Source organism: Leopardus geoffroyi, chromosome A2, assembly GCF_018350155.1.
Source record: "Leopardus geoffroyi isolate Oge1 chromosome A2, O.geoffroyi_Oge1_pat1.0, whole genome shotgun sequence".
Taxonomy (NCBI): Eukaryota; Metazoa; Chordata; class Mammalia; order Carnivora; family Felidae; genus Leopardus; species Leopardus geoffroyi.
The window spans coordinates 13115486-13142750 of record NC_059331.1 but is presented as its reverse complement, the minus strand read 5'-3'; the positions used below and the strand labels follow the sequence as shown (position 1 = coordinate 13142750).

General features: G+C 54.7%; 1 protein-coding gene across 13 annotated transcripts in view; it reads left to right on the top strand.

Annotated features, from left to right (window-relative positions):
- The window catches only part of UNC13A (unc-13 homolog A), a 65596-nt gene that overhangs the window by 23191 nt on the left and 15140 nt on the right, over positions 1-27265 (top strand). For 3 of the 13 annotated variants that reach the window (XM_045496566.1, XM_045496567.1, XM_045496561.1), the window contains 29 exons: positions 408-615; positions 3328-3885; positions 4128-4236; positions 5992-6038; positions 8294-8372; positions 8537-8542; positions 9016-9087; positions 9357-9576; positions 10180-10407; positions 11286-11427; positions 11543-11712; positions 12403-12518; positions 13564-13727; positions 14124-14274; positions 14591-14659; positions 14976-15065; positions 15284-15418; positions 16988-17121; positions 18896-18981; positions 19182-19308; positions 20072-20168; positions 20549-20692; positions 21469-21552; positions 22099-22176; positions 22399-22487; positions 22945-23097; positions 24283-24406; positions 25321-25326; positions 27057-27095. In XM_045496566.1, the coding sequence (XP_045352522.1) occupies positions 408-615; positions 3328-3885; positions 4128-4236; positions 5992-6038; positions 8294-8372; positions 8537-8542; positions 9016-9087; positions 9357-9576; positions 10180-10407; positions 11286-11427; positions 11543-11712; positions 12403-12518; positions 13564-13727; positions 14124-14274; positions 14591-14659; positions 14976-15065; positions 15284-15418; positions 16988-17121; positions 18896-18981; positions 19182-19308; positions 20072-20168; positions 20549-20692; positions 21469-21552; positions 22099-22176; positions 22399-22487; positions 22945-23097; positions 24283-24406; positions 25321-25326; positions 27057-27095 (3725 nt within the window). The remainder of the gene's footprint in view (positions 1-407; positions 616-3327; positions 3886-4127; positions 4237-5991; positions 6039-8293; positions 8373-8536; positions 8543-9015; positions 9088-9356; positions 9577-10179; positions 10408-11285; positions 11428-11542; positions 11713-12402; positions 12519-13563; positions 13728-14123; positions 14275-14590; positions 14660-14975; positions 15066-15283; positions 15419-16987; positions 17122-18895; positions 18982-19181; positions 19309-20071; positions 20169-20548; positions 20693-21468; positions 21553-22098; positions 22177-22398; positions 22488-22944; positions 23098-24282; positions 24407-25320; positions 25327-27056; positions 27096-27265) is intronic. The other 10 variants (XM_045496575.1, XM_045496565.1, XM_045496573.1 and 7 more) reach the window with 6 other exon arrangements.

The following is a 27265-nucleotide window of genomic DNA, read 5'->3' as shown; positions in this document are numbered from 1 at the left end:
CTGAGTATTTGTGTGACTTCTCTTATGGGAAGGGAAGCTCACTGCCTGATGGAAAAACTCATCGTGCTTTCAGAAAGCCTGGTCTTTAGCCAAGTCCGTGCTCACGTTTGAGCCGAAGGACACCCTCCAATTTGCCCCTGTCCCCCTCACATTATAGGACCTACGTTGGACCCCAGACTAGGAGTCCAGTCTGACTGGCAAAGCAGGGTTTTCACCTCCCTTATCCTGCAGCCTCTGCTTCTGTTAACGTGACCCGAGATCCTGCATTCATTCTGGCAAAGATCCCTCTTCTTGGGTTAGCAGACAGCGAAGACTCCCTAAGTCTGAGAGACTGCGTTGGCCTCCATTGGACGCCCTCTCTCTCCCTCCCCTCCTCACCCTCTTCCCTCACCTCCTCTCTCTTCCAGATGATGACCCTGACAGCGCGGTGGACGATCGCGACAGCGACTATCGCAGCGAGACAAGCAACAGCATCCCGCCACCCTATTACACCACATCCCAGCCCAATGCCTCAGTTCACCAGTACTCTGTCCGCCCACCACCCCTGGGCTCCCGGGAATCTTACAGCGACTCCATGCACAGTTATGAGGAGTTCTCCGAGCCGCGGGCCCTCAGGTAGCCACGGTGTTCGAGAAGGGGATCCGTGTGTGTGCCTGCGCGTGTATCTGGCTCTGAGTCCCAGAGTGGAGAGAGGAGTAGAGGACCTGGGGGAGCTGGGGGTGGAGGTCAGCGGGTCCAGGAAAGCAGCTTAGAGCCCTTTCTTTACGCTAAACCTTGTAAGAAGATCTCACGAGCTTGGTCAAAGGGGGTGTGCTTTGGCTGACGAAGGGGAGCGGAGTCAGGAGGCCCCCCCGAGCGGTGCCCCTTGAGATGCGGGGATGCCTGGGCGCTCCCTTTAAGGGCGCTGGTGATTTTGGAAAGAGTCTCCCAGCAAGCAGCCGGCTGGTGGTCCTGGCGTGGTCCTGCCCTGATGGCCCGACTCTGTTTCTGACTGACAGGCTCGGGCACAGTCCCTGGGGGGCTGCCCCTGCGCACTCCGGCCTCTACGGCTACCCCCTCGAAAGTCGGCTGGCCCTAGACCTGTCCGACAGGCGGGCCACGCCACTGCCCGGTGCGGGGCGCTGGTCTCCAAGCCTGCGAGGCTGAGAGTCGTGCCTGCCGTCCTTCCGCGCCGACCCGATCACCCAGCCCTGGTTGCCAAACAAAACTGCGACGCACAGGGTATTAAACGGATCGCACGTTTGCAAAGCGCCTAGAGGGGCGTCTGAGCGTGCCACGTGGTGACTGTTGTGTCGACAGCACAAACGATACCGTTTGGAGCTCACTGGGTGCCCCATGGGTGCCCAGTGATTTTGGGTTGTGGGTCTTTTTCCAAACCACTTGCTCTCCCCAGAATACGGTTCCCCCATTCAAGCCTCACTCCCATGCATTTGCATACCCAAGCTGGCTCAGGCTGAAGCGATTGTGGGAACAAAGTTTCATTTCAACCTGTCAGAAACAGCTGAGCGGAGAGTCAGAGACCAAATATTAGTGAAAAGGAAAGGTCTGCCCTGGGAGAAAGAGAGCGGGGGAGTGGCCATAGCATCCTACCCAGAGAAAATGCCAGAAAGGGTTGGCTGGGAGAAGTCTGTCTACCGTGAGCATTCCTGGGACAGGATGGGGCGGGGGGGGGGGGGGAGTCGGGGTAAGAGGAACCCTCTCCTCTTGTGCTTTGGTCAGGCTACACAGGAGTGAGGGGAGACCCTCCAGAAGCAGGGGGGAGGAGAGGATGTAGAGGCAGAAACACCTTGCATTCCCCTGAGAGTGACTCAAGCCGCGCTCCCTGGCCATCCTGGCCGTGCTGCCTGGTGCTGGATGATCCGAGAGGCTGGGGACACCGAGCCAGACCCAGACATTCCATCCCACAAGCCAGGGCTTGGCTGGAAGGAGGGGCAGGGCGGGACACTCTAGCAGTGGGGAAGGGTAGGGAGGACTTCCTGGAGGAAGGTGCCTGGCAGTTAGCCCCAGAAGGATAAATGAGAAGTCCGAGGGAGAGAATTTCAGGCAGAGGAAACAGCTCAGCCACAGGCTGGAGATCAGGTCCCAGATCATGATCAGGAAGGCCTTTGGGTGGCCAACTCAGGGGCGTGGGAGCCAGGGGAAGCATCTGAGGGGGGTGAGAGCTGTGTTAAGACTCAGTACGTCAGAGCCAGGATGGGAGGATGGCCCCAAAGACGAGCCTGGGGCAACTTAGGCGGCGCCTGAGGTCGTAGGTGGACACATCCAGGCCTATGCTGGGATTCCAGTCCTGGGCTGCCCCCCTCCCCAGGGACCCAAGCAATCAACTAAATGCATAAACTAGCAACCAATGGCGAGAGGGAGAGACTCCCGTGTTGGCCCCTGCAGCATCCCTGGAGCTGGCTGGGGAGAGGGGTCCCCGTCCTTGAGAGCAGAGGAAGTATTTAAGACAAGGAATGATGTTTGTTGAGTGACTGAGTGAATGATTAGAAGGGGGACGAGTGGTGGCCCATGCGTCATGCTGCCTGCCCTCAAGCAGGGCTAGGGGTTCCTTCCTAGTCATGGCCAGCATGACCCGGGGCGCACCTAAGGAGCATAAAAGGACCCGACTTGGCGGGAGGGTGGGGGAAACTCACTCAAAGATGACATTTCAATGGGCACCAAAAGAGACTCTGGAAGGGTGTTCCTGGAAGAGGGCACAGCAAGGGCAATGGCTCAGAGGTGGGCGCTGACGCAGGGGCTCTGGAGGAACAGTGAGAAAGCCAGCGTGGCCAGAGCAGGGGGAGAGAGATGGGAGCACGGACGGAGATGAGGTGGGGAGGCTGGAGAGTCTGGGCCACCCTGGGGTGTAGGGCAGGGCCCAGATTTTATACCAAGGGCTCTCAGGAGCTACGGCAGGTTTTAGAACAGGGACGTAAGTGCCTGCGTTTATGATTTGAAAAAGCTCCTCTGTGGCTTCCATGGGAGGCGAGTGCTGTCGGGGACAGGAGGGGACGTTGGGGCAGCATCTAGATTCGGGGACATCAGGAGCCATGGCCAGGTTCGAGCTGCAGAAGCACTAAATCTCCCAAGACTGGAGGTGAGGCACTGATTGGGGTCCCCAGCACATCGGAGGGGCGCCAGGACAGGAGTGGCGCCCGGCGGGTTCTCCAGGCCGAGGTTTCCCAGGTACCCGGGGCAAGGCCAGGCGCCACGGAGGCGCTCCTCCGCCAGCGCTGAGTGAATGACCGGGCGGTGGCGCCTGCGTGACGGGCGCGGGGGGGGGGGGGGGGGGGGGCGGGCGGTGGCTCGGGGGTGCCTCCGCGGCTGATCCCTGGCTGGTCCCCACAGCCCCACCGGCAGCAGTCGCTACGCCTCCTCGGGGGAACTGAGCCAGGGCAGCTCGCAGCTGAGCGAGGACTTCGACCCGGACGAGCAGAGCCTGCAGGGCTCCGAGATAGAGGACGAGCGGGACCGGGACTCCTACCACTCGTGCCACAGCTCGGTCAGCTACCACAAGGACTCGCCGCGCTGGGACCAGGATGAGGAGGAGCTGGACGAGGAGCTGGACGAGGAGCTGGAGGACTTCCTGGAGGAGGAGGAGGAGGAGGACGAGGAGCTGGAGGAGGAGGAGGAGCTGCCTGACGAGGAGGAGGAGCTGGAGGAGGAGGAGGAGGTGCCTGATGACATCCGGAGCTACGCCCAGCGGGAGGAGGTGGCCGTGGCTGAGCCCAAAGACTTCAAGCGTGTCAGCCTGCCACCGGCCGCAGCTGAGAAGGAGGATAGGCCTCCGGCCGGGCCTGCTGAGGCCCCCGACGTGGCCAAGGCGGCCCCTGGGCCAGCCGCACTGGAGGAGGTGCCCACAGCGGAGCGGGCCCCTGAGCCGGAGCCCCCCAAGTCTGAGGAGAGGTAATGGGAGGGGGCCAAGTGGCGCTGTGATGAGGTCAGCATGGACCCGGGGAATGGAGGGGAGGGTGTTGCAGGGTCATGGCCGGGAAAGCGGAGGGGGCACTGAGGCCCGTCAGAGGGGCTACAGGTGGATCACTGTGTCTCTTCAGGGCCAGAGAGGCCACGCAGGGCTTGACATCGCTCCGAGGGCGGAGGGTGAAGGGAGGGCCGGTCCTGGAGCCTCACGGCGCCCCTTGCCTCAGTTTCAGGCGACGAGAGGATGAGGAAGGCCAGGAGGGTCAGGACTCCGTGTCCAGGGCCAAGGCCAACTGGCTTCGAGCCTTCAACAAAGTGCGGTTGCAGCTGCAGGAGGTGAGTGACAGCTGCAGCCCAATGCCCAGACCCGCTGACACCTGCCGTGGCCCGCCCGTGGACAGCGTGGCCACGCCCACTGCCCCCGGACACCCCCCCCCCCCCCCGCCCCTGTCCACCACGGGCTTCGCTTCGCCTTCTTACATCCTGGTCTTTCTATGGCTCCGCCCACCCCAACCTGGCCCCACCCACACCTGCTCGCGTCCTGGCCTCACCCGTTCCCGGCCCAGCCCCTGTCCAACCTGACCCCTCTCTGGCCCTGTTTGCACCTTGACTTCATCTGTCTCCAGAAGGGCCCTTCCCTGGTCTCCCATGACTGCCTGCCCTCCCCCCCCAGCCAGCTGGCCCCACCAAGGCCCGGCCCAGCCTCCCTGGTGCCCGCCTGGGATTTCTGAGGAGGGAAGAAGGAGAGGTGAGCTGGAACCTGGAGCCAGGTCACGGTTACAGCCATGTCAGAGTCAAGCTCATGGATAGGGATAGAGGTGAGGGAGAGGGAGAGAGGTCAGAGCGAGGGCAGCAGTCAGAGATCAGAGGTCTGGGTTAACACTGGGGTTAGGGAAAGGAGTCAGTGCCTGGGATCACACTGGGTACCAGAGTCAGGGTTGGGGAAAGGTCTCAGGTCTGGTCAGTATCAGAGAAGGAATTAGGCGAAAAGCATTAGCGTTAGGGTCAGGCAGCAGGATTGAGGCCCCTCATTTCTCTCTTCAATTGTTCAAGCCACCCTAGGCTGGGGACAGAGCAGTGTCATTATCCAGGGGGACCATTATCCAGGGGGTGAGGCTGGCAGTGAGGTCTTAGACCGTCAAATGTCAGAGCCACAGACGTTTCCAATCGAATGTCTTATGTTTTAATTTTGAAAAAACATTTTTTTGACTAAGTAATCCATTCGCATGGTTCTAAATGCAAAGAATAGAAAAGAATATGCAGTGTAAGGTCTATAGAATAACTTTCGCTACGTCAGCAATTTGAATGAAAAATAAAAAACAGCAGCGACTCTTTGGTGGAACTCGTCATAGGGCCAAGACCAAATAAACGTGGGCAGGCTCTGTGGGTCTCGTAGAAGGGGCGTAAAACGAATCCAAGGTAATCAGGAAAACTCCCTGGAGGAGGTGACACTTAAGGAGAAGTGATATCCAAAATGCTTCAACGATATTTCAGAAGAGTGCTGGACCCTCCCCACCCTTCTGCCACCATGCCACCCTTTGGTTGCATAGGAGGTAAGGGTGTCAGCTCTGGGTCTACAATGAGATCTGAAGGATCAATGGAGACAATACATTTCAAAAAACAAAGGATCAATGGAGGCTGATCGGGAGCAGTAGGTGGGAGGGTGTACGAGCAAGTGGCGCAGCTCAAGCAAAGGCCCTGGGGCACAAGACCAGATGAGCAGGCGAGGCCGGGAGAAGTTTAGAGAATGACAGAATCTTACGAGGGTTTAAACCAACCCCCGAGAAGCCCAGGACTACAGTGCACGGGCTCTTGTTGGAGATGATGCTAACACGTCCCCAGGTTTGACAGACAAGGAGACCGAGTCCTACTGAGGTGGGTGGTAGAGAGGAGCTCTTCTCTCCCCATTTTACAGATTGGGCAAACTGAGGCCCAGAGAGAGCTTAAGGACACACAGTGAGGCCTAGAACCCGGGCCTCCTGACTCCCGGCCCAAAGAGGAGACAAAAGCGGGTGTGGAACCTACCTTGCTCTGGGGAGAGGCTGCCACACTGACCTTGTCTGTCTGTCTGTCTGTCCGTCTGTCACGCAGGCCCGAGGAGAAGGAGAGATGTCCAAATCCCTATGGTTCAAAGGCGGGTGAGTAACGGAGTCGTGGGGGAAGGAGGAAGCTTTGAATCCAGAGCTCGAGACTGCTTACACCATAGCGTCAGCCCAGGGAGGATAGCCAGCCGTTCGGTGGAGACAGGGGACAGCTTGAGTGACAGATCGGGTGAAATAACGTAGCCACTAGCATAAGCATTCACCCTGGACAGAAGCCAGAGAGAGTCGCACATTGAATCCCCACAACACACCCACGGGAGGACCGCTACCCCTATTTTCCAGGTGGGGAAACTGAGTCCAGAGAGGTACGGGCCTTGCCCCAGACACTCGCGTTATCCAAGATCACTTCCTCCTAGAGAACTAAGTGTAAGAGAGAGGAGAAGCCTGTGTCCTGCAGCGTCCCTCTGCAATCCCGGGGTGAAGTTGTTGATCTGATTCCATTTTTAAACATCCCAGATTATGGCTACGGTCGCTGGCTCTTTCTTTAATGGTGACCCTTTCTTTAATGACAGTTATTTGGGCGTCTGTGGAGCCTTTTGTCCTATCTAAGCGCTTACGCGGGCTTTTCTTCCTTCAGCGCCTGAGTGGAGAGGTTAGAAGATGTAAAAGATATTCTTAAACACTTAGTTTTTTTTATCTATGTTTGTATTTATTTTGAGAGCGAGAGAGCGCGCAAGCGGGGAGGGGCGGAGAGAGAGGGGAGAGAGAATCCCAAGCAGGCTCTGCGCTGTCAGCGCAGAGCCCAACGCGGGGCTTGAGCTCCGGAAGCCGTGAGATCATGACCTGAGCTGAAATCAAAGGTCAGGTGCTTAACCGACGGAGCCACTCAGGTGCCCCTAAAAGATACTTTTTCTGCGTTTATTCATTTTTGATAGACAGAGAGAGACAGAGCACAAGTGGGGGAGGGGCAGAGAGAGAAGGAGACAGAATCGGAAGCAGGCTCCAGGCTCCGAGCTGTCGGCACAGAGCCGGACGCGGGGCTCGAACCCACGCACCGCGAGATCGTGACCTGAGCCCAAGTCGGAGGCTTAACCGACGGAGCCACCCGGGCGCCCCTGAAAGATACTTTTAAAGTACACTAATGGTTTCAAGTAGCAGCGGGAAGGGTGACTGCCTTCCCTTGTGCGTCCTTTGCAAACAGAGGCGCGGAGACAGATGCTGTGACTCCCAGATGAGCCGGTGTCCTTGGGGGGAGCCCCGGAAGCTGGGACTGACACGGGGATGAACACGTGATCTATGGAGGAAATGCCCTCAGAGACGCAGGCGGGGGTCAGGCTGGGGAGCCAAGCCCCCTGAACCAAGCCCAGGTGTATTTCGGGAGTCACCAGGCCTCTGCCTGATCCTCCAGGCAGCCCTGGAACGTGGATGGCACCCCGGGGCTTGTCCAGAGTCACTGGCTGCCAGGCATCTCTCCCTGGCCAGTGGGAACCTTCTGGAGAAGAGCCACGCCTGAACCCTCCTTGGCATGTGGGCCCCTCTCAGTAAGGTGAATCCGTAAAGGCCACGGTAGCACCTCCCACAAAGTAGCTCATTCTGACCCACCAGCTACGCCAAAGCTGCGTAGCCATCAGCTTCGAAATCACTCCTTCCAGGATCGACTTTAAATATACATAGGTATTTTCAATTTTGAAATACCTATCTCAATTAGGTAGTGTCTCATGAATATCTTAGTTTATTCAAACTTCCATTCAAACTTCCATTCAAATTGGGCAACAGCATCATCTCCCCATTTCCCAGGTGAGGAAGTTGAGGCCCGGAGTCGTCTTCATTTCCTGGGGCTGCCGTGACACACTACCGAATGGGCAGCTTAAACCGACAGGAGGATAGTCTTTTTACAGTTCTGGAGGCCAGGATTCCAAAGTCAAGTTGTTGGCTGAGCCACGCTCCCTCTGTCACTGTCACCTGTAGGGGAGACTCCTTCCCTGCCTTGCCAGCTGCTGGTAGTTGCTGGCAATCCTCAGTATTCCTTGGTTTGTAAATGTGTCACTCTGATCTCTGTCTCTGTTGTCACACTGCTGTCTCTCTTTTTATAAAGACACCAGTTATATTGGATTAGGGGCCCACCCAGTCTAGCGTGAGCTCAACTAACTATCTCTGCAATGACCCAGATATTCCAAATAAGGCCACGTTCTGAGGTCCTAGGGGCTAGGATTTAAATGTATCTTTTTGGGAGACACCATTCAGCCTTTAATAGCCCCGGGGAGATCAAGTGTCCTGCCCAGGCCTCCAGTGATGTCTGTTGGAGACAGGGAGACACCTGGGCCCTTGACATCCCCGTGTGTGTCTTACAGCCCTGGCGGTGGCCTCATCATCATTGACAGCATGCCGGACATCCGCAAGAGGAAGCCCATTCCACTCGTGAGCGACCTGGTGAGCGCCTGTGCCCTCTCCTCCCCCAGCAGAGCAGGCCTGCCATAAGCAGTGCTCAACCTATACAACTGCCCATGGCAGACCTGGGGCTGGGGGCTGGGCAAGGTGTTCCCTGGGACTAATGTAATCTGATTTCTACCCTGCCTGCTGCATGGACACTTCAGGCCATGGTGAGTGGTAGTGACCTGGGCCCCCATCTCTTCCTCAGACCCCCTCCCCCCCCATTAGGATCTTCCAACTGGCCCCCAATGCATGGGTTCCGGGGTGAGGGGACCCTGCCCTGTCCTACAGTTTCTGGGTGGGGAAGAGAGCAGGTGACTCCCGATCTTGGTTCCTGGAGTGGCTGGTAGTTTTGCTCTGTGGCTGCTGATCGTGGCCAAATGCAGCTCCTGAGTCTGGTTCCTGGTGGTGGGGGGATGGGTGAGTCAGGGGTGTGAGGCTGCTCACCTTCCAGGGTCCCTTCTAACCCAGAGCCTCTGTCACTTTCCCATTCTTCACTGGCCCTCCTCCTGCTGCTATTTGTGGCCGTGGCTGCAATCCGTCGCTGGCGGCCCCAAACCATGGCTGTGGATTCTGCTCGTGGTGACAACCCTACGGGTGTGAATCGACCCCGGTGACTCCCTTGGTGATTTCCCTGCCCCAGTCCCTGGTCCAGTCCAGAAAAGCGGGCATCACCTCCGCCTTGGCCTCCAGCACTTTGAACAACGAGGAGCTGGTGCGTGGGGCGCCTCCCCTTCCACGGGGTTGAGCGGGGGGGTGGGCTGGGGGCTCCTGGGAGGAAGAGGAGGAGAGCGTGGCGGGGACGGGCACTCCTCCCTCCCCACGATCTGGTTGCGCTGCCTCCGGCCGACATGATCTGTGCCCCGGAACCGTGGATTCCGACGGTGTGGGGGCAGGGGGAGGGACGGGGACTTTACTACACTCAGCGAGGGGGTGAGGGTGGCGCAGGACAGCGCCCCATGCCGCCCCTCTCTCTCCGCTCAGAAAAACCACGTTTACAAGAAGACCCTGCAAGCCTTAATCTACCCCATCTCCTGCACGACGCCGCACAACTTCGAGGTGTGGACGGCCACCACGCCCACCTACTGCTATGAGTGCGAGGGGCTGCTGTGGGGCATCGCGCGGCAGGGCATGCGCTGCACGGAGTGCGGCGTCAAGTGCCACGAGAAGTGCCAGGACCTGCTCAACGCAGATTGCCTGCAGCGTGAGCGCGGGGCCGGAGGGGCGGGGCTCCGGGGAGGGGCGGGGTTCTGTGGGGGCGGGGCTCCGCGGAGGGCCGGAGCTCCGTGGGGGCGGGGCTCCGCGGGGGCGGGGTTCCGCGGGGGCGGGGCAAGAACAGGGAAGGGACTCATGGGCCGCAGGAGTGGGGCGAGAGGAGGGGAAAGGGGGCGTGAGGGTGTCAGAGAGGGGTGGGGAGAGACCCAGGGACTAACTACACTGTCCGAGGGTGGGCTTACTGACAGTCAGCGGTTCCCCTGGAGAAAAATGGGTTAGAGAGGGGGCTCAGAGAGGGACGGGGCTCTGAGTGGGGGGGAGGAGCCAGAGAAGGGGCGGGGTCTTGGTGGAGCGCGAGGGTTCAGCGCGGCCCCCTGGCGCAGCAAGGTGGGTACTACAAGGAGAAGGGGTAGGAGGGTGCAGAGAGCATGTCGAAATCTCTAGCAGCTCTAGCTTTGGGGCGTGAGTCACCTGAACCCCCACGGCTCTAAGTGCTCTTGGCCGCAGCCCAGGAAGCTGGGGAGTGGGAGTTGGGGTTCTCGCTCCGGTGAGGGGGCGCGCTCTGGACGGTGACTGCTCTCTGCGTCCACAGGGGCTGCAGAGAAGAGCTCCAAGCACGGGGCGGAGGACCGGACGCAGAACATCATCATGGTGCTCAAGGACCGCATGAAGATCCGGGAGCGGAACAAACCTGAGATCTTCGAGCTCATCCAGGAGATCTTCGCCGTGACCAAGACCGCGCATACGCAGCAGATGAAGGCGGTCAAGCAGAGCGTGCTGGACGGCACGTCCAAGTGGTCGGCCAAGATCAGCATCACTGGTGAGGCCGCGGGGGTGGGGGTGGCCACAGGGTCCCTTCTTCTCAGCCCCCTGTGCTCCCTCCGATGGCTCTTCCTTTGGCTGTGTGTAGTGTGTCCATATCTGTCCCATGTCCCTAGGTGTGTTTGTGCTCCCGCGGTGGGCATGTGTGCCTCCGAATGGGAGTGCATGACGCTGTCTGCATGAGTCTTGGTTTGTGCCCCACCCCACCCCCAGAATCAGACCCCAAGAAGAAGAGTTGAGGGCACGTTGTTTATCTAGGGGGTGATGCCGTGGGAGTTGAGAAGTGAGCCTGGGACGGAAGGAGCCCTACACAGGGTGTCAACGATCAGGACCACTGGGGGACAGTGCTGACCACTGGGGGCAGAAGGGTCCTGCCCGGGCGGAGGCCTTCGGGTGTTCATCCATGCCCAACCTCATTCGAATTTCCCTGAAAGCAGACCCCAAGATGAGGATTTCGGGGCAGATGGGTATCCAGAAGATGGCCCCAGGAAGCCCCAGTGTGGGTGGAGACATGAGTCTGGGAGCAGGAAGAGAAGGAGCCCTGCAGGGGACCCCAATAAACAGGCGGCTCTGAGAGCAACTGTAGGCTCAATCCTGCTGGAAATTTCAGGAGGACAATGTACAGAATGTCCTACCCAGGGGTGACCCAGGGCAACCTTCCCATCCGCCATCAGCCGAGGACTCCCGGGGATGTTAACTCTTCAGGAAGCCCTTCCTGTCTTGTGGGCGTCCCCATGGGCTCCCATGGTCAGAACAAAGCCCTCAGGCCATGTCTCAGGTGTCCCCAATAAGCAACAGGGAACCTGTGGCAGTGACTCTTCTCCGTACGCCTCACTCCTTGAGCCCGTATTTGTATTTGTCCTGTGTGTCTTCCAGTGGTCTGTGCCCAGGGCTTGCAGGCAAAGGACAAGACGGGATCCAGTGACCCCTATGTCACTGTCCAGGTTGGGAAGACCAAGAAACGGACGAAAACCATCTATGGGAACCTGAACCCTGTGTGGGAGGAGAACTTCCACTTGTAAGTGCCTGGCTGAACCCCTGGCCGCCCAGGTGGACTCCCTGCCGGAGCAGCCGAAGGGGGCTCCAAGACCAGCCACCTGACCCCAGCCTCTGCCTCCCCCTCCCCCCCGCAGTGAATGTCACAACTCCTCAGACCGAATCAAGGTGCGTGTCTGGGACGAGGATGATGACATCAAATCCCGTGTGAAGCAGCGGTTTAAGAGGGAATCCGATGACTTCCTGGGACAGACGATCATCGAGGTGCGGACACTCAGCGGCGAGATGGACGTGTGGTACAACCTGGGTGAGCATGGGTGGTGTCCTGCAAGGGGACAGGGAGGGTGCCCCAGGGGGCCCAAGTGGGGAACCAGTGTCAGGAGGAGGTAGTCTAGGAGCCCAGTCTGATGGACAAGGTAGGGTCTGTGTGTCCCAATCTGATGGGGGAATCCGGATCTGTGAGGCCCAGTCTGATGGGGGAGGAAGGGTCTTCTGTGAGGCCCAGTCTGATGGGGGAGGAAGGGTCTTCTGTGAGGCCCAGTCTGATGGGGGAGGAAGGGTCTTCTGTGAGGCCCAGTCTGATGGGGGCAGGAAGCAAAACCTGAGGATCCTAGTCTGAGGAGAGAGACGCAGACCCAGGAATCCTATCTAAGATGAGTGGACGCTGGGGATCTTGATCTGATAGCGGAGGCAGGGCTGGGGAGCCCAGTCTGGGAGAGAAGCAGGGCCTAGGGCTCCTGGTTAAAGAGAAGATGCAGACTCGGGAATTTAATCTGCGCCAGGAAGCAGGGTGTGGAATCCTAGTTTGAAGGAAGAGACGGGGCCTAGTGAGTTCTAGGCTACTGGGAGAGGCACAAGCCCAGAGAGCCGGTCTGAGAAGAGATACCTGAGTCTTAACTTCAGGGTCATGACTCCTGGCCTACCGTCATGCATACATTAGAATATCCCAGGCCTACACTGGGAAGGTCTGATGCAGAGGTCCCCTTCTGTTCTGCAGACAAGCGGACTGACAAATCCGCTGTATCAGGTGCCATCCGGCTACACATCAGTGTGGAGATCAAAGGCGAAGAAAAGGTGGCCCCCTACCATGTCCAGTACACTTGTCTACACGAGGTGAGGCCCAACGCCCCTCCCTGCCTTCACAGCTCACTGCGATCTCCTCCCATCCCTGACCACCCCAGCTCCACCTTCCTGTTTCCAGCCACACCATTCATACTCTCTGGGCCTCAAAGACTATCCCCCATGCCATTCCCTACTGCCTGGAAAACTCCTCCCTCTCCATCCAACTTCAGGGCCCCCTCCTTTGGGAAGCCCTCCTTGACCTCCAGGCAGACTCTCACTACCCAGCTCCAGGTGTTTCGCCCATCCCAGACCTGAACAGGGGGCTCCTGGAGATGCCTCAGTTTTTGAGTGAATAAATGATTGGTTGAATGGCCACATACATAATGGGTGGCTAAAAGGATGGGCGGATGGACAGATGTGTGGTTGAACTATTGAACGTATAGGTGAGTGGATTTGGGGCAGTTGCGTAGGCGGATTGATGGGAAGATGGATGGTGGATGAATGGATGGATGGGTGGATAAATTGATGGGTAGATAAATAGATGATGGATGGTTGAATGGGTGCATGGATGCATTGCTGGGTAGACAGACTAAGTTGTGGGTAGATGTATGGGATGGACGGATGTGTGGTCGAATTACTAAAAGGGAGGATTCGCACATGGGGGAAGTTTTGGGTAGTTGAACGGGTTGGGTGGGTGGATGAGTGTACGAATGGTCAGGCAGACAGATGTTTAGGTAGATGCTTGGATGGAAGGACAAACGGATAAATGTAGGAAAGGATAGAGGAGTACATAGGTAGATTTTGGAGTATTTGGATTGATGGACGAGTGAGTAGACAAGTGGATGGATGGGTAGATGAGTGGATGGACAGACAGACGGATGGTTGTGTGGTTGAATTGTTACAAGGACAGACGAGCGGATTGGTGAAACTTTTTGGTAATTGCGAGAGTTGATGGGTGATGGGTGGATGACAGCGTAGATGAATAAATCAGTGAATAAACAAACGGATGGATGATGTAAGCTGCCTCCAGCCTGGGGTCTCCGACCCCTTGTGCCTCATTGCGCTCTTCACGATGCCTTCTCCCTCTCGGTGGCAGAACCTGTTCCACTTCGTGACAGACGTGCAGAACAATGGGGTTGTGAAGATCCCAGATGCCAAGGGTGATGACGCCTGGAAGGTTTACTATGATGAGACAGCCCAGGAGATTGTGGATGAATTTGCCATGCGCTACGGCGTCGAGTCCATCTACCAAGCCATGACGTGAGGCTGCAGGCTGGGGCGGACTTGAGGGCAAGGTGCAGGAAACCGGGGTGAGGGGGTTCCCTAGCAGACACTGGCAGATCTGGGGTGGAAGGGTTTTTGAGAGAAGGAGCCAGAGAGGATGTGGGTGTGGTGGGCATCCTGTAATCCCCTGGAGGTTAGGAAAGTGCAGTTTCTGGCAGCTAAAGTGACAGGGTGAGGGTCAGAGTTAGAGGCAGAGATAGGGCAACCCAGAGAGGAGACCGAGAGAAACTTGGGAGACACAATCAGGCAGAGGGAATGGTTTGAGGGGTCAGAGGGAGTCCCTCACAGATGCTGTCTTGGAGGCATTCTGGGGGGAACACTGCCTGTCCTGGCTGGATGCCAAGCCCAATTCCTCCCACTCCCTCCCACCAGCCACTTTGCCTGCCTCTCCTCCAAGTACATGTGTCCCGGGGTGCCCGCCGTCATGAGCACCCTTCTCGCCAACATCAATGCCTACTACGCGCACACCACCGCCTCCACCAACGTGTCCGCCTCTGACCGCTTCGCTGCCTCCAACTTTGGGGTCAGTCCCGGGGACCGGGGCTGGGGGATGAGGGCGAGCCCAACCCTGTGCGGGTCGGACCCTGTGTGACTCCGTGGTCTCCAATCTGGACCTGACTTGCTCTGTGACTTTGCACCAGTCACTTGTCCTCTCTGAGCCTCAGTTTACCTCTCGTAGAATGGAAATGGATATTGTGAAGGCCCATTTCGATGATGGATGGGGTGCACTTAGTGTATAGTAAGCAGTCACCCTATATGGCAGCCACCTCGACCCCCATGTCCCTGCTTCGACCCCCCATGTCCCTGCTTCTGTCCATCCTCCTCCTCTGCCTCCTCAGAAAGAGCGCTTTGTCAAGCTTCTGGACCAGCTGCACAACTCCCTTCGGATCGACCTCTCCATGTATCGGGTGAGAGGTGCACCCATAATGACTTGCTTGCTCCTACACGTGTGTGCCTGGAAGGGAGAGCTCCCGGCAGGTGTGCACATGGGAGGACCCATCTTAACAGGTGGAATGTGTTCCTTTGACATGTGTACACATAGATGGGCAGCACCTGCCCAACGTGCTTGGTGCGTCCAACCAGCTCCCACCCTAGTTGCTTCAAGGTGTTCTCATGGACCTCCCACCCACTCCCTGGAACTTGGGAGCTCTTGTATTTCCCCTAAAACACTCTACCCCGACCCAGCCTTCTTCATAACCCAACCTCTCTTCTCCCTTCCAACAGAATAACTTCCCAGCCAGCAGCCCAGAGAGACTCCAGGACCTCAAATCCACTGTGGACCTTCTCACCAGCATCACCTTCTTTCGGATGAAGGTAAGAAGGGGACCCGGTGCCTTTAGCTCTCCAAGGGGCATTCTCCAGGACTCTTAGCTCCTAACCGAGTAACATTTCTCTTGGAGAAATGTGCCCTTTCTCAGTGACCCTCTGCTTTCATCCTGCTACATTTCCTTAAGCTCATAACTACTTGTAGCCATTTCCTGCATACCTCCTGTCCCAGCTGTGCCCACTCGTGCCCGTCTCCCTCCCTCTAGGTGCAAGAACTCCAGAGCCCACCCCGAGCCAGCCAAGTGGTGAAAGATTGCGTGAAAGCCTGCCTCAACTCTACTTATGAGTACATCTTCAACAACTGTCATGAACTCTATAGCCGGGAATACCAGACAGATCCGGTGAGGACCCCAGATAAAGCAGAAAGGAATAGGGGATACCAACCAGGCCCTGACCAAGTTCCAGATCTTCCCCTTCTCAAGCGGTTTAACTGAGCCTCAGTATCTCCCTCTGTAAAATGAGGTCATAAACCCATATCTCAGGATTGAAGAGAAGATTCAATGAACTGCAACCTTTAGATAAAGTGTAGGTAAGTGCTTGGCAGCTGATACACAATCGATGCTCAATAAATTCAGTTTTAGCTGAATTTAGTTGAGTTAGGCATACAGCGTGCCTAGGATAGAATCACTGTTCTAAATGTTGAGTTGAATTGAATTTTTTGAGTAAAATTCAGTTTGGGCCATTTCAAGTCAGTTTATTTGAGATCTTTTAATATGTGTTTATCTACACATATAATGTCTCAGGATTGTCCATAAGGTTTCAAGGAGCTCATGGCTTATTAGAAGGGAAAGATGTATACATCGAAAATTCACAACCTAGGATGATTAGCCCTGGGGTGGAGGAATTGCAAGAGTCTGTGGGAGCTAAGGTGACCCCTGCCTCACCTTGGGCTTCTGATAGGAGATAAGATGAATTTAATGAGATTTTATTTCATTCCATTCATTTACAGTCCCTTGAGTTGAAATCAAGTCACTTTGAATTGAATTGGGTTGAGGTGCAATGGATTAAATTGGGTTGAGTTTGGTTTAACTATAAGCTGTTCAGCTTCATTTATTTCTTTTCAGGTGACTTAAAATTGCTCTTGGCTAATTAGTGAGCAGAACTGAGTGGGATTAAGCTGAGTTTCCTTGAGCAAAAATCCATTTTTTTTCTATTCAGTTGAACTGAAGTTATTCTCGACTGGGTTGAGTTGACTTGAGTTAGGATACGCTGGATTGTTGCCTTGGGTATAGTTGAGTTCAAATAAGTTGGGTTGAGTTGGGTTTGTTTCAGTTGAATTTAGCTGCATCCCATTTTCATTGACTGACTACAGTTGGATTGAGCTGGCCTGAGGATATTAGGTTGAGTTGAGTAGGTAGAGTTAGATTGGGATGACTTGGTTGAGTTGAATTAGATTAATTTAGGTTGGGTTGAGTTCAAGTCTATTTATTTCCATTATTTTGACTTAGGATGATGTTGCTCTTGGATGAGTTGATTAGGTTCAATCCAATTGAATTCATTTGAGTTTAATTCAATCCAGTTAAGTTTAATTCCACTCCACTCAGTGTAATTGGCCCAAGTTCGGTTTCACTGAATTAACTCTGAGAACCTCCATCTGTTAAGTTAAGTGGGCCTGATTGGCATTCATTTCAGTTCCATTTGGTTTCATGGGCTTCAGGTTTTTTCAACTAAATTCAGTTCTATTCAATTTTATGAGTTGAGTCTAATTAAGCTTTGTTGAGCTGCAGGGACCTGAGCTCTGTTTAGACCAGCTTACAAGAGTTCAGTTCCTTTTCATGCAGTTTTCCCACTTGAACCACACACTATTAACAGGGCCCCTTCCTCACTAACCTCCTACCCCTCAATAATGAACTAACGGAGGCACCCACCCCCTGGTCCCCTCTGGCCAATCTCTCCATTGCCCCTTCCAGGCTAAGAAAGGAGAAGTTCCCCCAGAGGAACAGGGACCCAGCATCAAGAACCTTGACTTCTGGTCCAAGCTGATCACTCTCATAGTGTCCATCATTGAGGAAGACAAGAATTCATACACTCCCTGCCTCAACCAGTGAGTTGTGCATCCGTGCAGTTAATTACCTGGAGGTGTATGTTTATAGTGTGTGTGTATGTGTGTGTGTGTACACAACTTTGTGTCTTATGTGTAAAGGCGATCATGTCTAATTACACATAAAATGATGCGTATGTGGAGGCAACTGTAGGTGTGGTTGTGCCTGAATGAAATACGGCATAATTTATAAACAGAAACATAAAACTGTGTGTATGTATACAATCACTGGTATCATCGGATATGTATTTTGTACATGTTGATTTGTGTGAATAAAAATGTGTACATGTGTATATAATAGTGTAGGCTCGTAAATAACAATAAGCAGTGTTGTTCAAGTATTTAGTGTGTGTTAAATACTCCACCAAACGTTTTACATTTAAATTGCATTATATCTTGTGTGTGGATGTAATTCTGTGTATAGTTGTGGCCTATGGGTTTAAATGTGTATTGTATATATGCGTACAATTGTGGAATGCACTTCAGTATACAATATTGCATATTGTGTAATTGTGTGTGAATATGTACACAGTTTTATATGGATTTATGTATCTGTAGAGTTTTCCTCTATGTTAGCTGAATGAACTGTCGTGTCTTATTTATCCCTGAGTGCTAGAGGGGCTCTTAACTCTGGTGTGCCAGTATCTCTTGGCTAGTTAGATATTCAGTTAAGATCAGGGATTTGGGATTGATGGACTGAAAGGTGGATGGATGGATGGGAAGATGGATGGAGATATGTATGACTGAATGGATGGATAACTGATTGGATGGAGAGATGGATGGCTGTACGGAGAGATGGATGGGTGGATGGATGGATGGATGGATGGAGGGATGGGAATATACTGAATGGATGAATAGGTTGATGAATGGATAGATTGGTGGAAGGATGAATGGGTAAATAAAGGAATGGATGGATAGCTGGTTGGATGGAGAGATGGATGGCTGTATGGAGAGATGGATGGATGGATGGATGGATGGAGGGATGGGGATATACTGAATGGATGAATAGGTTGATGAATGGATAGATTGGTGGAAAGATGAATGGGTAGATAAAGGAATGGATGGATAGCTGATTGGATGGAGAGATGGATGGATGGATGGATGGATGGAGGGATGGGGATATGCTGAATGGATGAATAGGTTGATGAATGGATAGATTGGTGGAAGGATGAATGGGTAGATAAAGGAATGGATGGATAGCTGATTGGATGGAGAGATGGATGGATGGATGGATGGAGGGATGGGGATATACTGAATGGATGAATAGGTTGATGAATGGATAGATTGGTGGAAGGATGAATGGGTAGATAAAGGAATGGATGGATAGCTGATTGGATGGAGAGATGGATGGATGGATGGATGGATGGAGGGATGGGGATATACTGAATGGATGAATAGGTTGATGAATGGATAGATTGGTGGAAGGATGAATGGGTAGATAAAGGAATGGATGGATAGCTGATTGGATGGAGAGATGGATGGATGGATGCATAGAGAAATGGGGGAGTGGATAGACAGATGGGTGAGTGAATGGGTGGGTAGAAAGATGGATGACTGGGTGAATGAGTGGATGGAGGGATGGAGAGATAGATGGATGGAGACTCAGGGAGAAGCAGGGCTTCAGTTCAGAGTCACTCAGCAAGTCAGTGGCTTTGAGGGGGCTTGAATCCAGATCCCTCTGCCTGTCCTGCACTACCCTCTGGGTCAGAAGGCCAAAGCAGCCTGTGCCATCTTGCTTCCATCTGCCAAGGTTTCATTCTTCCATGACCTTCACCAGGTTTCCCCAGGAGCTGAACGTGGGTAAAATCAGTGCTGAAGTGATGTGGAACCTGTTTGCCCAGGACATGAAGTATGCCATGGAGGGTAAGTACCGCCCCCCCACAGTTCCCATGTCTGCCAGTCTGGCTACAGTAGGTAGCTGTGCCTCAGTATCCCCTCCAAGTCTGTGAGTGTCCTGAACCCTCAAGCTTGAGGTTGGACGCCTGTGATGGCCAGAGCAGGTGCTGCCAAGACAGAAGGTGGAGACTTTCCTGACTGAGCCACGTCCGTTCTCCCCCTACCAGAGCATGACAAGCATCGCCTGTGTAAGAGTGCTGACTACATGAACCTACACTTCAAGGTCAAGTGGCTATATAACGAGTATGTGGCAGAGCTTCCTGCCTTCAAGGACCGCGTGCCTGAGTACCCTGCGTAAGTCCCTTGCCCCAGGCCAGAACCGTAGTGCTGACAGCTAGACGGAGGCCCAGAGATGAGGGCTGACCTACTCAGGGTTCCCTAGGCATCAGGGTCACAGTGGGGTGCAAACCTAGTATTCTCTATTTTCAGCCATTAGACTATGGACTCCTATAGCCCAATTAATATTCATAAGTATCAGGAACTGCATTGAGCAGTCCTATGTGCCTTTTCTCATTTAATCCTTTTGACGATTCTGTAAGATGGGAGCGTTATAATTCCCATTTTGTGGATGAGGAAATGGAGAGTTAAATGCCGAAGGACTTGCCCAAGGGGACATCCAATAAGTGACGGAGCCAGGATTTGAACTCTGGATGTCTGACTCACGGGCTGTGTTGGAGAGCAGGATGGTGGTCACCATTTACCGAGGACCTACTATACGTTGTGTCATTCACGCTCACAGCAGCACTGTGGGATAGATACTCCTCTGTTGTACAGGTAATGGGATCCCAGAGAGTAAATGCCCTTACCCATGGGTCGTTTATCTGAACCATGGTTCCTGCAAGTATGGGCCTTTCTCTGACAGTGGTCATGAGGTCCATTTCATGGCTGAAGTAACCGAGGCCTGGTGGGGTAGGGAAGCAGGGAGTAGCCCCCCACCGGAGGCCACAGGGTGAGTTCAAGGGAGAGGAGGACCTGCCCAAGTACCATCCAGAACCAGGCAAAGCAGAGGGCCAGGGGATAAGAGGTGGCAAGACCTCACTCCTGCTCTCTGTTCCAGGTGGTTTGAGCCCTTTGTCATCCAGTGGCTGGATGAGAATGAGGAGGTGTCCCGGGATTTCCTGCATGGGGCCCTGGAGCGAGACAAGAAGGATGGGGTGAGGAGACCGACCCATGACCAAGCCCCTAGTCTTCCCACAGTGGTCTTGCTCCCTCTGGGGTCCATTGGGATCCAATATGGAGGCAAAACTTGCCCTTGAGATGAAGCCGGTCTCTGAAAGGTGACGACCGTCTTCATCTTGTTCATGATTTTGAAAGTTTTTTGTTCACTCAACGAATGAAAGAGTTCGTCCAGCTGGAAGCCCCACTTTCTCTATCCGTAGTCTCTGTGTCCACCTCTAAGTCACCCTTCCACAGTGTCCACCTCACCCCAGGGCAGTTGGTCTCTGGCTTTCCCCATGAAGAGTGGGAGGGTTGGACTCTGGGGACTGTCTGGCTCTGACCCCTCTCTTCCCTCGTGGCCTCCCCACCCCTGCAGTTCCAGCAGACCTCAGAGCATGCTCTGTTCTCCTGCTCCGTGGTGGACGTCTTCTCCCAGCTCAACCAGAGCTTTGAGATCATCAAGAAACTCGAGTGCCCTGACCCCCAGATCGTGGGGCACTATATGAGGCGCTTTGCCAAGGTGCGGGGGTGTGGGTGGGGTTGGGAATGGAGTCCAGGGGAGGGACAGGATTGGGATAGGGCCAGGGTTGGGGTTGCACTTGAGATTGGGATTGCGGTCCAGGTCAGGGGCAGGGTTAAGATTAGGACTGAGGTCAAAGTTGGGGTTGGTGATATCAGTGGGATTGAGGTTGGGGTTGACATCAGTGTTGGAGTTGTGGTTGAGGACAGTGTTTAGGTTGAGGTTGAGGTTGAGGTCAGGGTTGTGGTTACAGTTGGAGTTGAATTTGGAGCTGGGGTCAGGGTTGAAGATGGGGTTGAAGTTGGGGTTGGGTTTAGGGTTACTATTGGGATTGAGATTCCATTTGGCATTGAGGTTGGAGTGAGTGTTGGGATTTATGTAGAATTTGGGTGGGTCTTGGGGTGAGTTTGGAAGTCAAGACCATCCAGCTGGGTTTGAGGGTTCCAGCTAATTGGCTTTAGGCTGGGTTGAAGTCGAGGACTGCAAGTAAGAATTGGGATTCCATTTGGGGTTGAGTCGCGCTCATGCTTGGAGCTGGGTTAGTATGGTGGTTGGTTGCTCTGTGAAAAAGCTGGCTCTACATAAAATAATCATCTTTACCTGGTGGTGTCTCCTCTTGGTTGTGATGGTCATCCTGGGTGGAGAATTCGCCCATCAAATGGGTCCATCTTGAGTGCTCATGGGGGTTTGGGTTCATCCCTGATCTCACTAGTGGCTCTTGATGAGCCTGCCTAACTCCAGCTCCTGTTCTTCCCCCACATCTGTGTCCTCCCCAGACCATCAGTAATGTGCTCCTCCAGTATGCAGACATCATCTCCAAGGACTTCGCCTCTTACTGCTCCAAGGAGAAGGAGAAAGTGGTGACCTTTGGGGGTCCCTGTCCTGTCCCCTCCCATCCCCATTCTGTACCCCCAAGGGCTCATCCTTCCCTGGGCTCTGATACTTCTGCCTGTGTATGTCCAACTGTGTGTGTGTCCGTGTACCTGGCTGTGTGTGTCTGAGGGGATCTGGAGGTGAGGGCACGTGCCTTCAGTGTGTCAGTCTGGTTGTTGTGAATGAAGCCTTCAGGGTGTGTGGATGTGAGCTTGCAAAGCTTTGAGACCACGTAGGAGAATATAGGTGTGTGACAAGAACTCTCCCCTTCCTGCTACTCCCAGAAGCCAGCCCCCCACCAGGGGAGAAGCTACCTGAGCCCTGATTCCCCCTGCCAATCCCCAGAGACCGTCCTCCCCAACATTCCCAGGAATCTGATCCCAAGGCTGTCTTCCATTCTCAGATGACCCTATGGGACCCCAGCTTTCTCTGGACCCAGACCCTGAAACCATCCCGGGGTCCCCGGCAGTGGATGGGGGAGGCTCTGGGGAGGGATCCTGAGTCCTGAATCTCTCCTCTGTTTGCACCGCCAGCCCTGCATCCTCATGAACAACACTCAGCAGCTCCGAGTGCAGCTGGAGAAGATGTTCGAAGCCATGGGAGGAAAAGAGGTAAGGCGAGGCCTGGGCAGGGTCACCATCTCCCTTGTGTCCCTGGAAGCTGTTGATGAATTCCAGCTCAACCACTCCCTCAGACCCAAGCAAGAAGCTTCACTATCTGTGCCCGTTTCCTCCCCAGCCCTTTGGGATCTCTTTCCCTGGGTTGGATGGGCAAATGCCCCACTTACGTGGATGCTCTGTAAACCTGATCTAATGTCCCTTCTCCCTCCTCAGCTGGATGCTGAGGCCAGTGACATCTTGAAGGAGCTCCAGGTGAAACTCAACAATGTCTTGGACGAGCTCAGCCGGGTGTTTGCTACCAGGTGGGGGCACCTCTAGGGCTGGGAGCAGACAAGAGGGGGCAGCCCCCAGACCTCTGAGCCTGGGGCATCCAGAGACTCAGCAGATGTAGTTAGTGGTGAAGACTTCAGGCTTGGAGTTAGACCTGAGTTCGATCCTGGCTTCCCACTTACTAGCTATATAGCCTTGGGTGAGTCATTCAACCTCTCTGAACCTTACTTTACTTATCTATAAAGTGGGGATGATAATAGTGCCTGGGTAGGACTGTGCAATGAAATAAACAACACAAGCAAATGTCTCAGCACAGTGCCCAATTCTGCTATTCCACACCATCCCCTCCCCTGCTCAGTGATGTGCCATGCCTCCGTGATGCTTGGGATAAAACATCAAGGTCCATGGGTCAGCTTTTGAGGCCTCATCTGACCCTTTCTCTGGGAGGCCTGGAGAGCCTGGCCTGAGCTCCACCCCCTGCGCCCCCAGCTTCCAGCCACACATCGAGGAGTGTGTCAAGCAGATGGGTGACATCCTCAGCCAGGTGAAGGGCACGGGCAACGTGCCAGCCAGTGCCTGCAGCAGCGTGGCCCAGGATGCTGACAATGTACTGCAACCCATCATGGATCTGCTGGACAGCAAGTGAGTGAGGCTGGCTGGACTGAGACGGCCAGGGGGTGGTCAGGGATGGGACCTCAGAAACCCAGGGCTGACCTGGAGGGGACACTAGGGGCGTGTTTGCTGGGTGGTGGTCGGATGGTTTGGATGGGTGGGTGGAGGTATGAAGGATGGGAAGATGGGTGGGTAAATGATCGGAAGGACTGGTGAGTAAATATTTGTAAGGGTGAGCGGATGGTGGTTGGATGGGTGAATGGATGGATGGATGGATGGACGAATGGATCAATCGGTTGAAATAAGGATAAGGGGATGGAAGTGTAGATGAGAGGATGGAAAGAAGGAAGGAAAGGAGATAGGAAGATGGATGGATGGTTGGGAGGAAGGGAGCCAGGGAGGAAGGGGGAAGGAAAAATATGGAGGGGCCATTAAAGGAAGTTGGCGGAGGGATAGTTTGGATGGGTGGGTCAGTTGCTGGGTGGATCATGGTGGATTACCCTGTCTCCTTCAATCCCCATACATCCAATCATGGATTCTTTGTTGTTTTCCTTCCTCTTTTTTTGCCAAAAAACTTTTAACTTTTATGTATTTATTTTGAGAGAGACAGGGACAGTGTGAGCAGGGGATGGGTAGAGAGACAAGGAGAGAGAGAATTCCAAGCGGGCTCCACGCTGTCGGCACAGTGCCCGATGTGGAGCTCGAACTCACAAAACCATGAGATCGTGACCTGAGCCGAAACGGAGAGTCGGACGCTTAACTGACTGAGCTACCGAGGCGCCCCTGCTGTTTTCCCTCTTCCCCTCATTCCCCTTCCCTCTCTCTCCTGAGCATGGCCCCAGCCCCCTCACAGTCCCTAGTCTCCAGCCTTCCTATTAGTTTGCCCCCCACTCTGTTCTTTCCAACAGGAAAGTCTGGCTGTGTCTCTCTTGAACACTCCATGGCTCCCCACTGCCCTCATCCGAAGGCCCGGGCCTTCCTCCCAGGTGTTGAGTCCCCTTCCAGTCTGGCCCCTGCTGGCCTGCCCACCTGCCATTCACTCTTCACATGTATCATACACCATAGTTCCATCAGGCTGACCATCCAGGGGTCCCTGTAGAGGCTCTGTGCCCTCTGGTGGGTCCATGGAGTCCTTTCCCACATTTGTTGAGGGAAAGGGGCTCTGTGGGTTAAGGGCCAGCTGGGCCGTCTCTCAGATCTGCCCCTCACTTCCAGCCTGACTCTCTTTGCCAAAATCTGCGAGAAGACGGTGCTGAAGCGGGTGCTGAAGGAGTTATGGAAGCTGGTCATGAACACCATGGAGAAGACCATCGTCTTGCCACCCCTCACCGACCAGACGGTGAGGCCCACAGGGGATCCCTGGGCCACCTCCCCTGTGGGAGCCCAGAGAACTTGATGCCAAAGGCATTGGGGCTCAGAGGTCAGTGGGGCCATTCAAAGATCAGAGAGGTCATACACAGGTCAAAAGTCATCAAAGAGTCAAAGAGGTCATTCCTGGGTCAGATATATAAAAAGAGGTCAAGTAGAGTTAAGAGATGTCTAAGGGGACATAGAAGCCGCCTGTGGGTCAGGAGGGCTTACGAAGGTCAGAGGTCACCCAGAAAATAAAGAGGTCAGTTTGGGGCTCATGGCCATCCATGGATCACACAGGGCATATGGGTCAGTGTGTTCATCGGAGGGCTCTTGGGGGGTCAATCAAGAGACAAGGAGGGAAGACACCATGGACTTCAAAGATCAGAGACAGAGGGCTCCCAGAGGTCAACCAGAGGTCACAGAGAGCATCCAAGGTCAGAGAAGTCAAGCAGAGGTCAGCATTCATCCAGAGACCAGGACCATGCCTCTGGAACCTTCTGGGAACAGCCCAGAGATCGTGATCCCCAGGGATCAGGCTTCCAGGAGGGAGTGGGGGACCCGAGACCTCTGCAGTGGGGCGTGGTTGGGAGTGGGTTTCTCCCGGGAGGTGTGGGGGCCTGAGGACAGCAATGACACACGGGTTCATGGCACAGCACGGAGTGAGAGGGCATTCCTGGGTGGACAGGAGGGGGGCTTGGGGAGGATGGGCAGGGCCACCAGGAGGCAACCCTGGTGGGGGAGGCTTCGGACCTCCGACCACCTGCCTGCCTCCTCTGGGCTGGGCAGGGGCACGGGGTCCGCCCCTCGGTGCCGTCTCCGCCCCCTCCCTGACCTTCCTGGGAGACTCACGGTGACTTATTCCCCCCTCCCCCACCGCCCCGCCCCCATCGCGGCTGACAGATGATCGTAAGTAGAGGCCCTTCTGTCCGTCTGTCTGTCCGTCCGCTCTGTGTCTGGACTCGGCCCACCGCGTGGCTGCACCCACCCCACCCAGCGCCCCCTCCTCACCCACCGGCCCCCCACCCACTGTCCCACCTCCCGCCTAGATGTGCCTGTGTCTGTCTGGGGCGGGGCATGGGGAGGGGGCGGGGCCTGGAGGGAGGGAGGCCACGCCCGCCCACCCCGCCCCGTTATAAGCAGAGAGGCCCTACCTTCCGCCTCCCAAACCCCAAACCCTGAGCCCAGGACCTTCACATCTGACCTCGTCCTTTAGTTGGAAATCACCCTTCCTCCCATATTCTCAGACTCCAGCAGGGTATCAGTCTCTCCCCGAAGCTAGAAGGAGGTTAAAAGTCGACGGAGTCGCTCTGACCTCCCCTTTGGGCTCTGAACTGCTAGCAGCCTCCCAAAATACAGGCCCTCACCATCTGGGTCCCCACTCGGCTGTTCAATGGAGACCCTCCTACCACGTCTGCCTTCCCAGTCCCACCCCACGACCACATGAATCCCAGGCACACGCCCAGGCACCCAGGTGGGAGGTAGCATCCGTGACTTTGTGTCAGGCCATCTTGGCGTCAAATCCCAGCCCAGCCACTCTCTCTGTGACCTTGGGAAGTCACTTCACCTCTCAACCTCCACTTCCTTGTCTGGAAAAAGGGGTTCACTGCAGTAACTCTGTTGAGGGTTGTTGTGAGAACCAAATGGGATGATGCATTAAAGTGCTCATCTCCGTGACTAGCTTAGGCTGTGTGGTCACTAATATTAGAGCTAATATTATTGTTGGCGGAGGCAATATGTAGACACATAGGAGGGCAGAGATCTCCCTTTGTGGGCAAGACAGGTCGTCGTAAGATGTCACCTGTCCAAAGTTCGCACGTACTCGGCTCACTTCTTGGTGGCTGCAGTCTGGATCTTTGGCTGTAACCACTGGGTGGCAGCAAGGAGCTAAGGGGAGTCGCTCCGTCCCCGCTAAAGAGAGGGGGGGTGGGGAGCATGAACAGGGGAGAGGGGCAGAGGGAGAGAGAGAGACAGAATCCCACGCAGGCTCCACACTCAGCACAGAGCCCGGTGTGGGGCTTGATCCTATGACCCCGGGATCATGACCTGAGCCGAAACCAAGAGTCAGACACTCAATCGACTAACCCACCCAGGGGGCCAGGGATTCACATTTATGGATGATTCCTTGTATGGCAGACCTCATAGCTGATGTTACAGGCCACCTTCGTGACAGCCCTTTGAGTGAGGTGGATATTATTGTTCCTATTTTGCAGATGAGGGAAGCTGAGGCTCAGAGAGGAGAAGTCACTTGCTCAAGGCCACGTAGTAAACGTAGGCCAGAGTCAGGTTTCAGATTCAGGTCTGTCTGAATTTGGAGCCCATTTGTTCTCCTGTTGACCCAAGCAACAAGATCCTCATATATACAGTAAACATAAATGGGTTATATTTTGGCAGTGACTTCTTTCTCTCTGGCTCTGTATTTCTGTTTTTCCTCTCTTTCTCTTCCCTGTCTCTCTGACTCTCTTACAGCCTTTAAGAGTTGATCATTGAGGCACACACACATGCAACCCAGTCATCAGCCCCCTGTGTGGTATTAGATGCCCCTTACCTCCTGTCCCCACGAGTACGTATGTGATCACCCTGGGTTCCCACCCCACATGGCTTGCCAGGTTGATCACCCTGTGACATTGTCTCTGCAGGGCACCCTCTTGAGAAAACATGGCAAGGGATTAGAAAAGGTAATGAGGGCCTCATCTGTGCTGAGGTCCTGAGCTCTGGGGTCCGAGTGTGTGTGTGTGTGTGTGTGTGTGTGTGTGTGTTCATTGGCATGGGCAGGAAGGTCAGCTGGGGATCACAGGTAAAAGGCAGGTGTCTTAACCAACTCCCACAAAACTAGAAGTCAGAGACG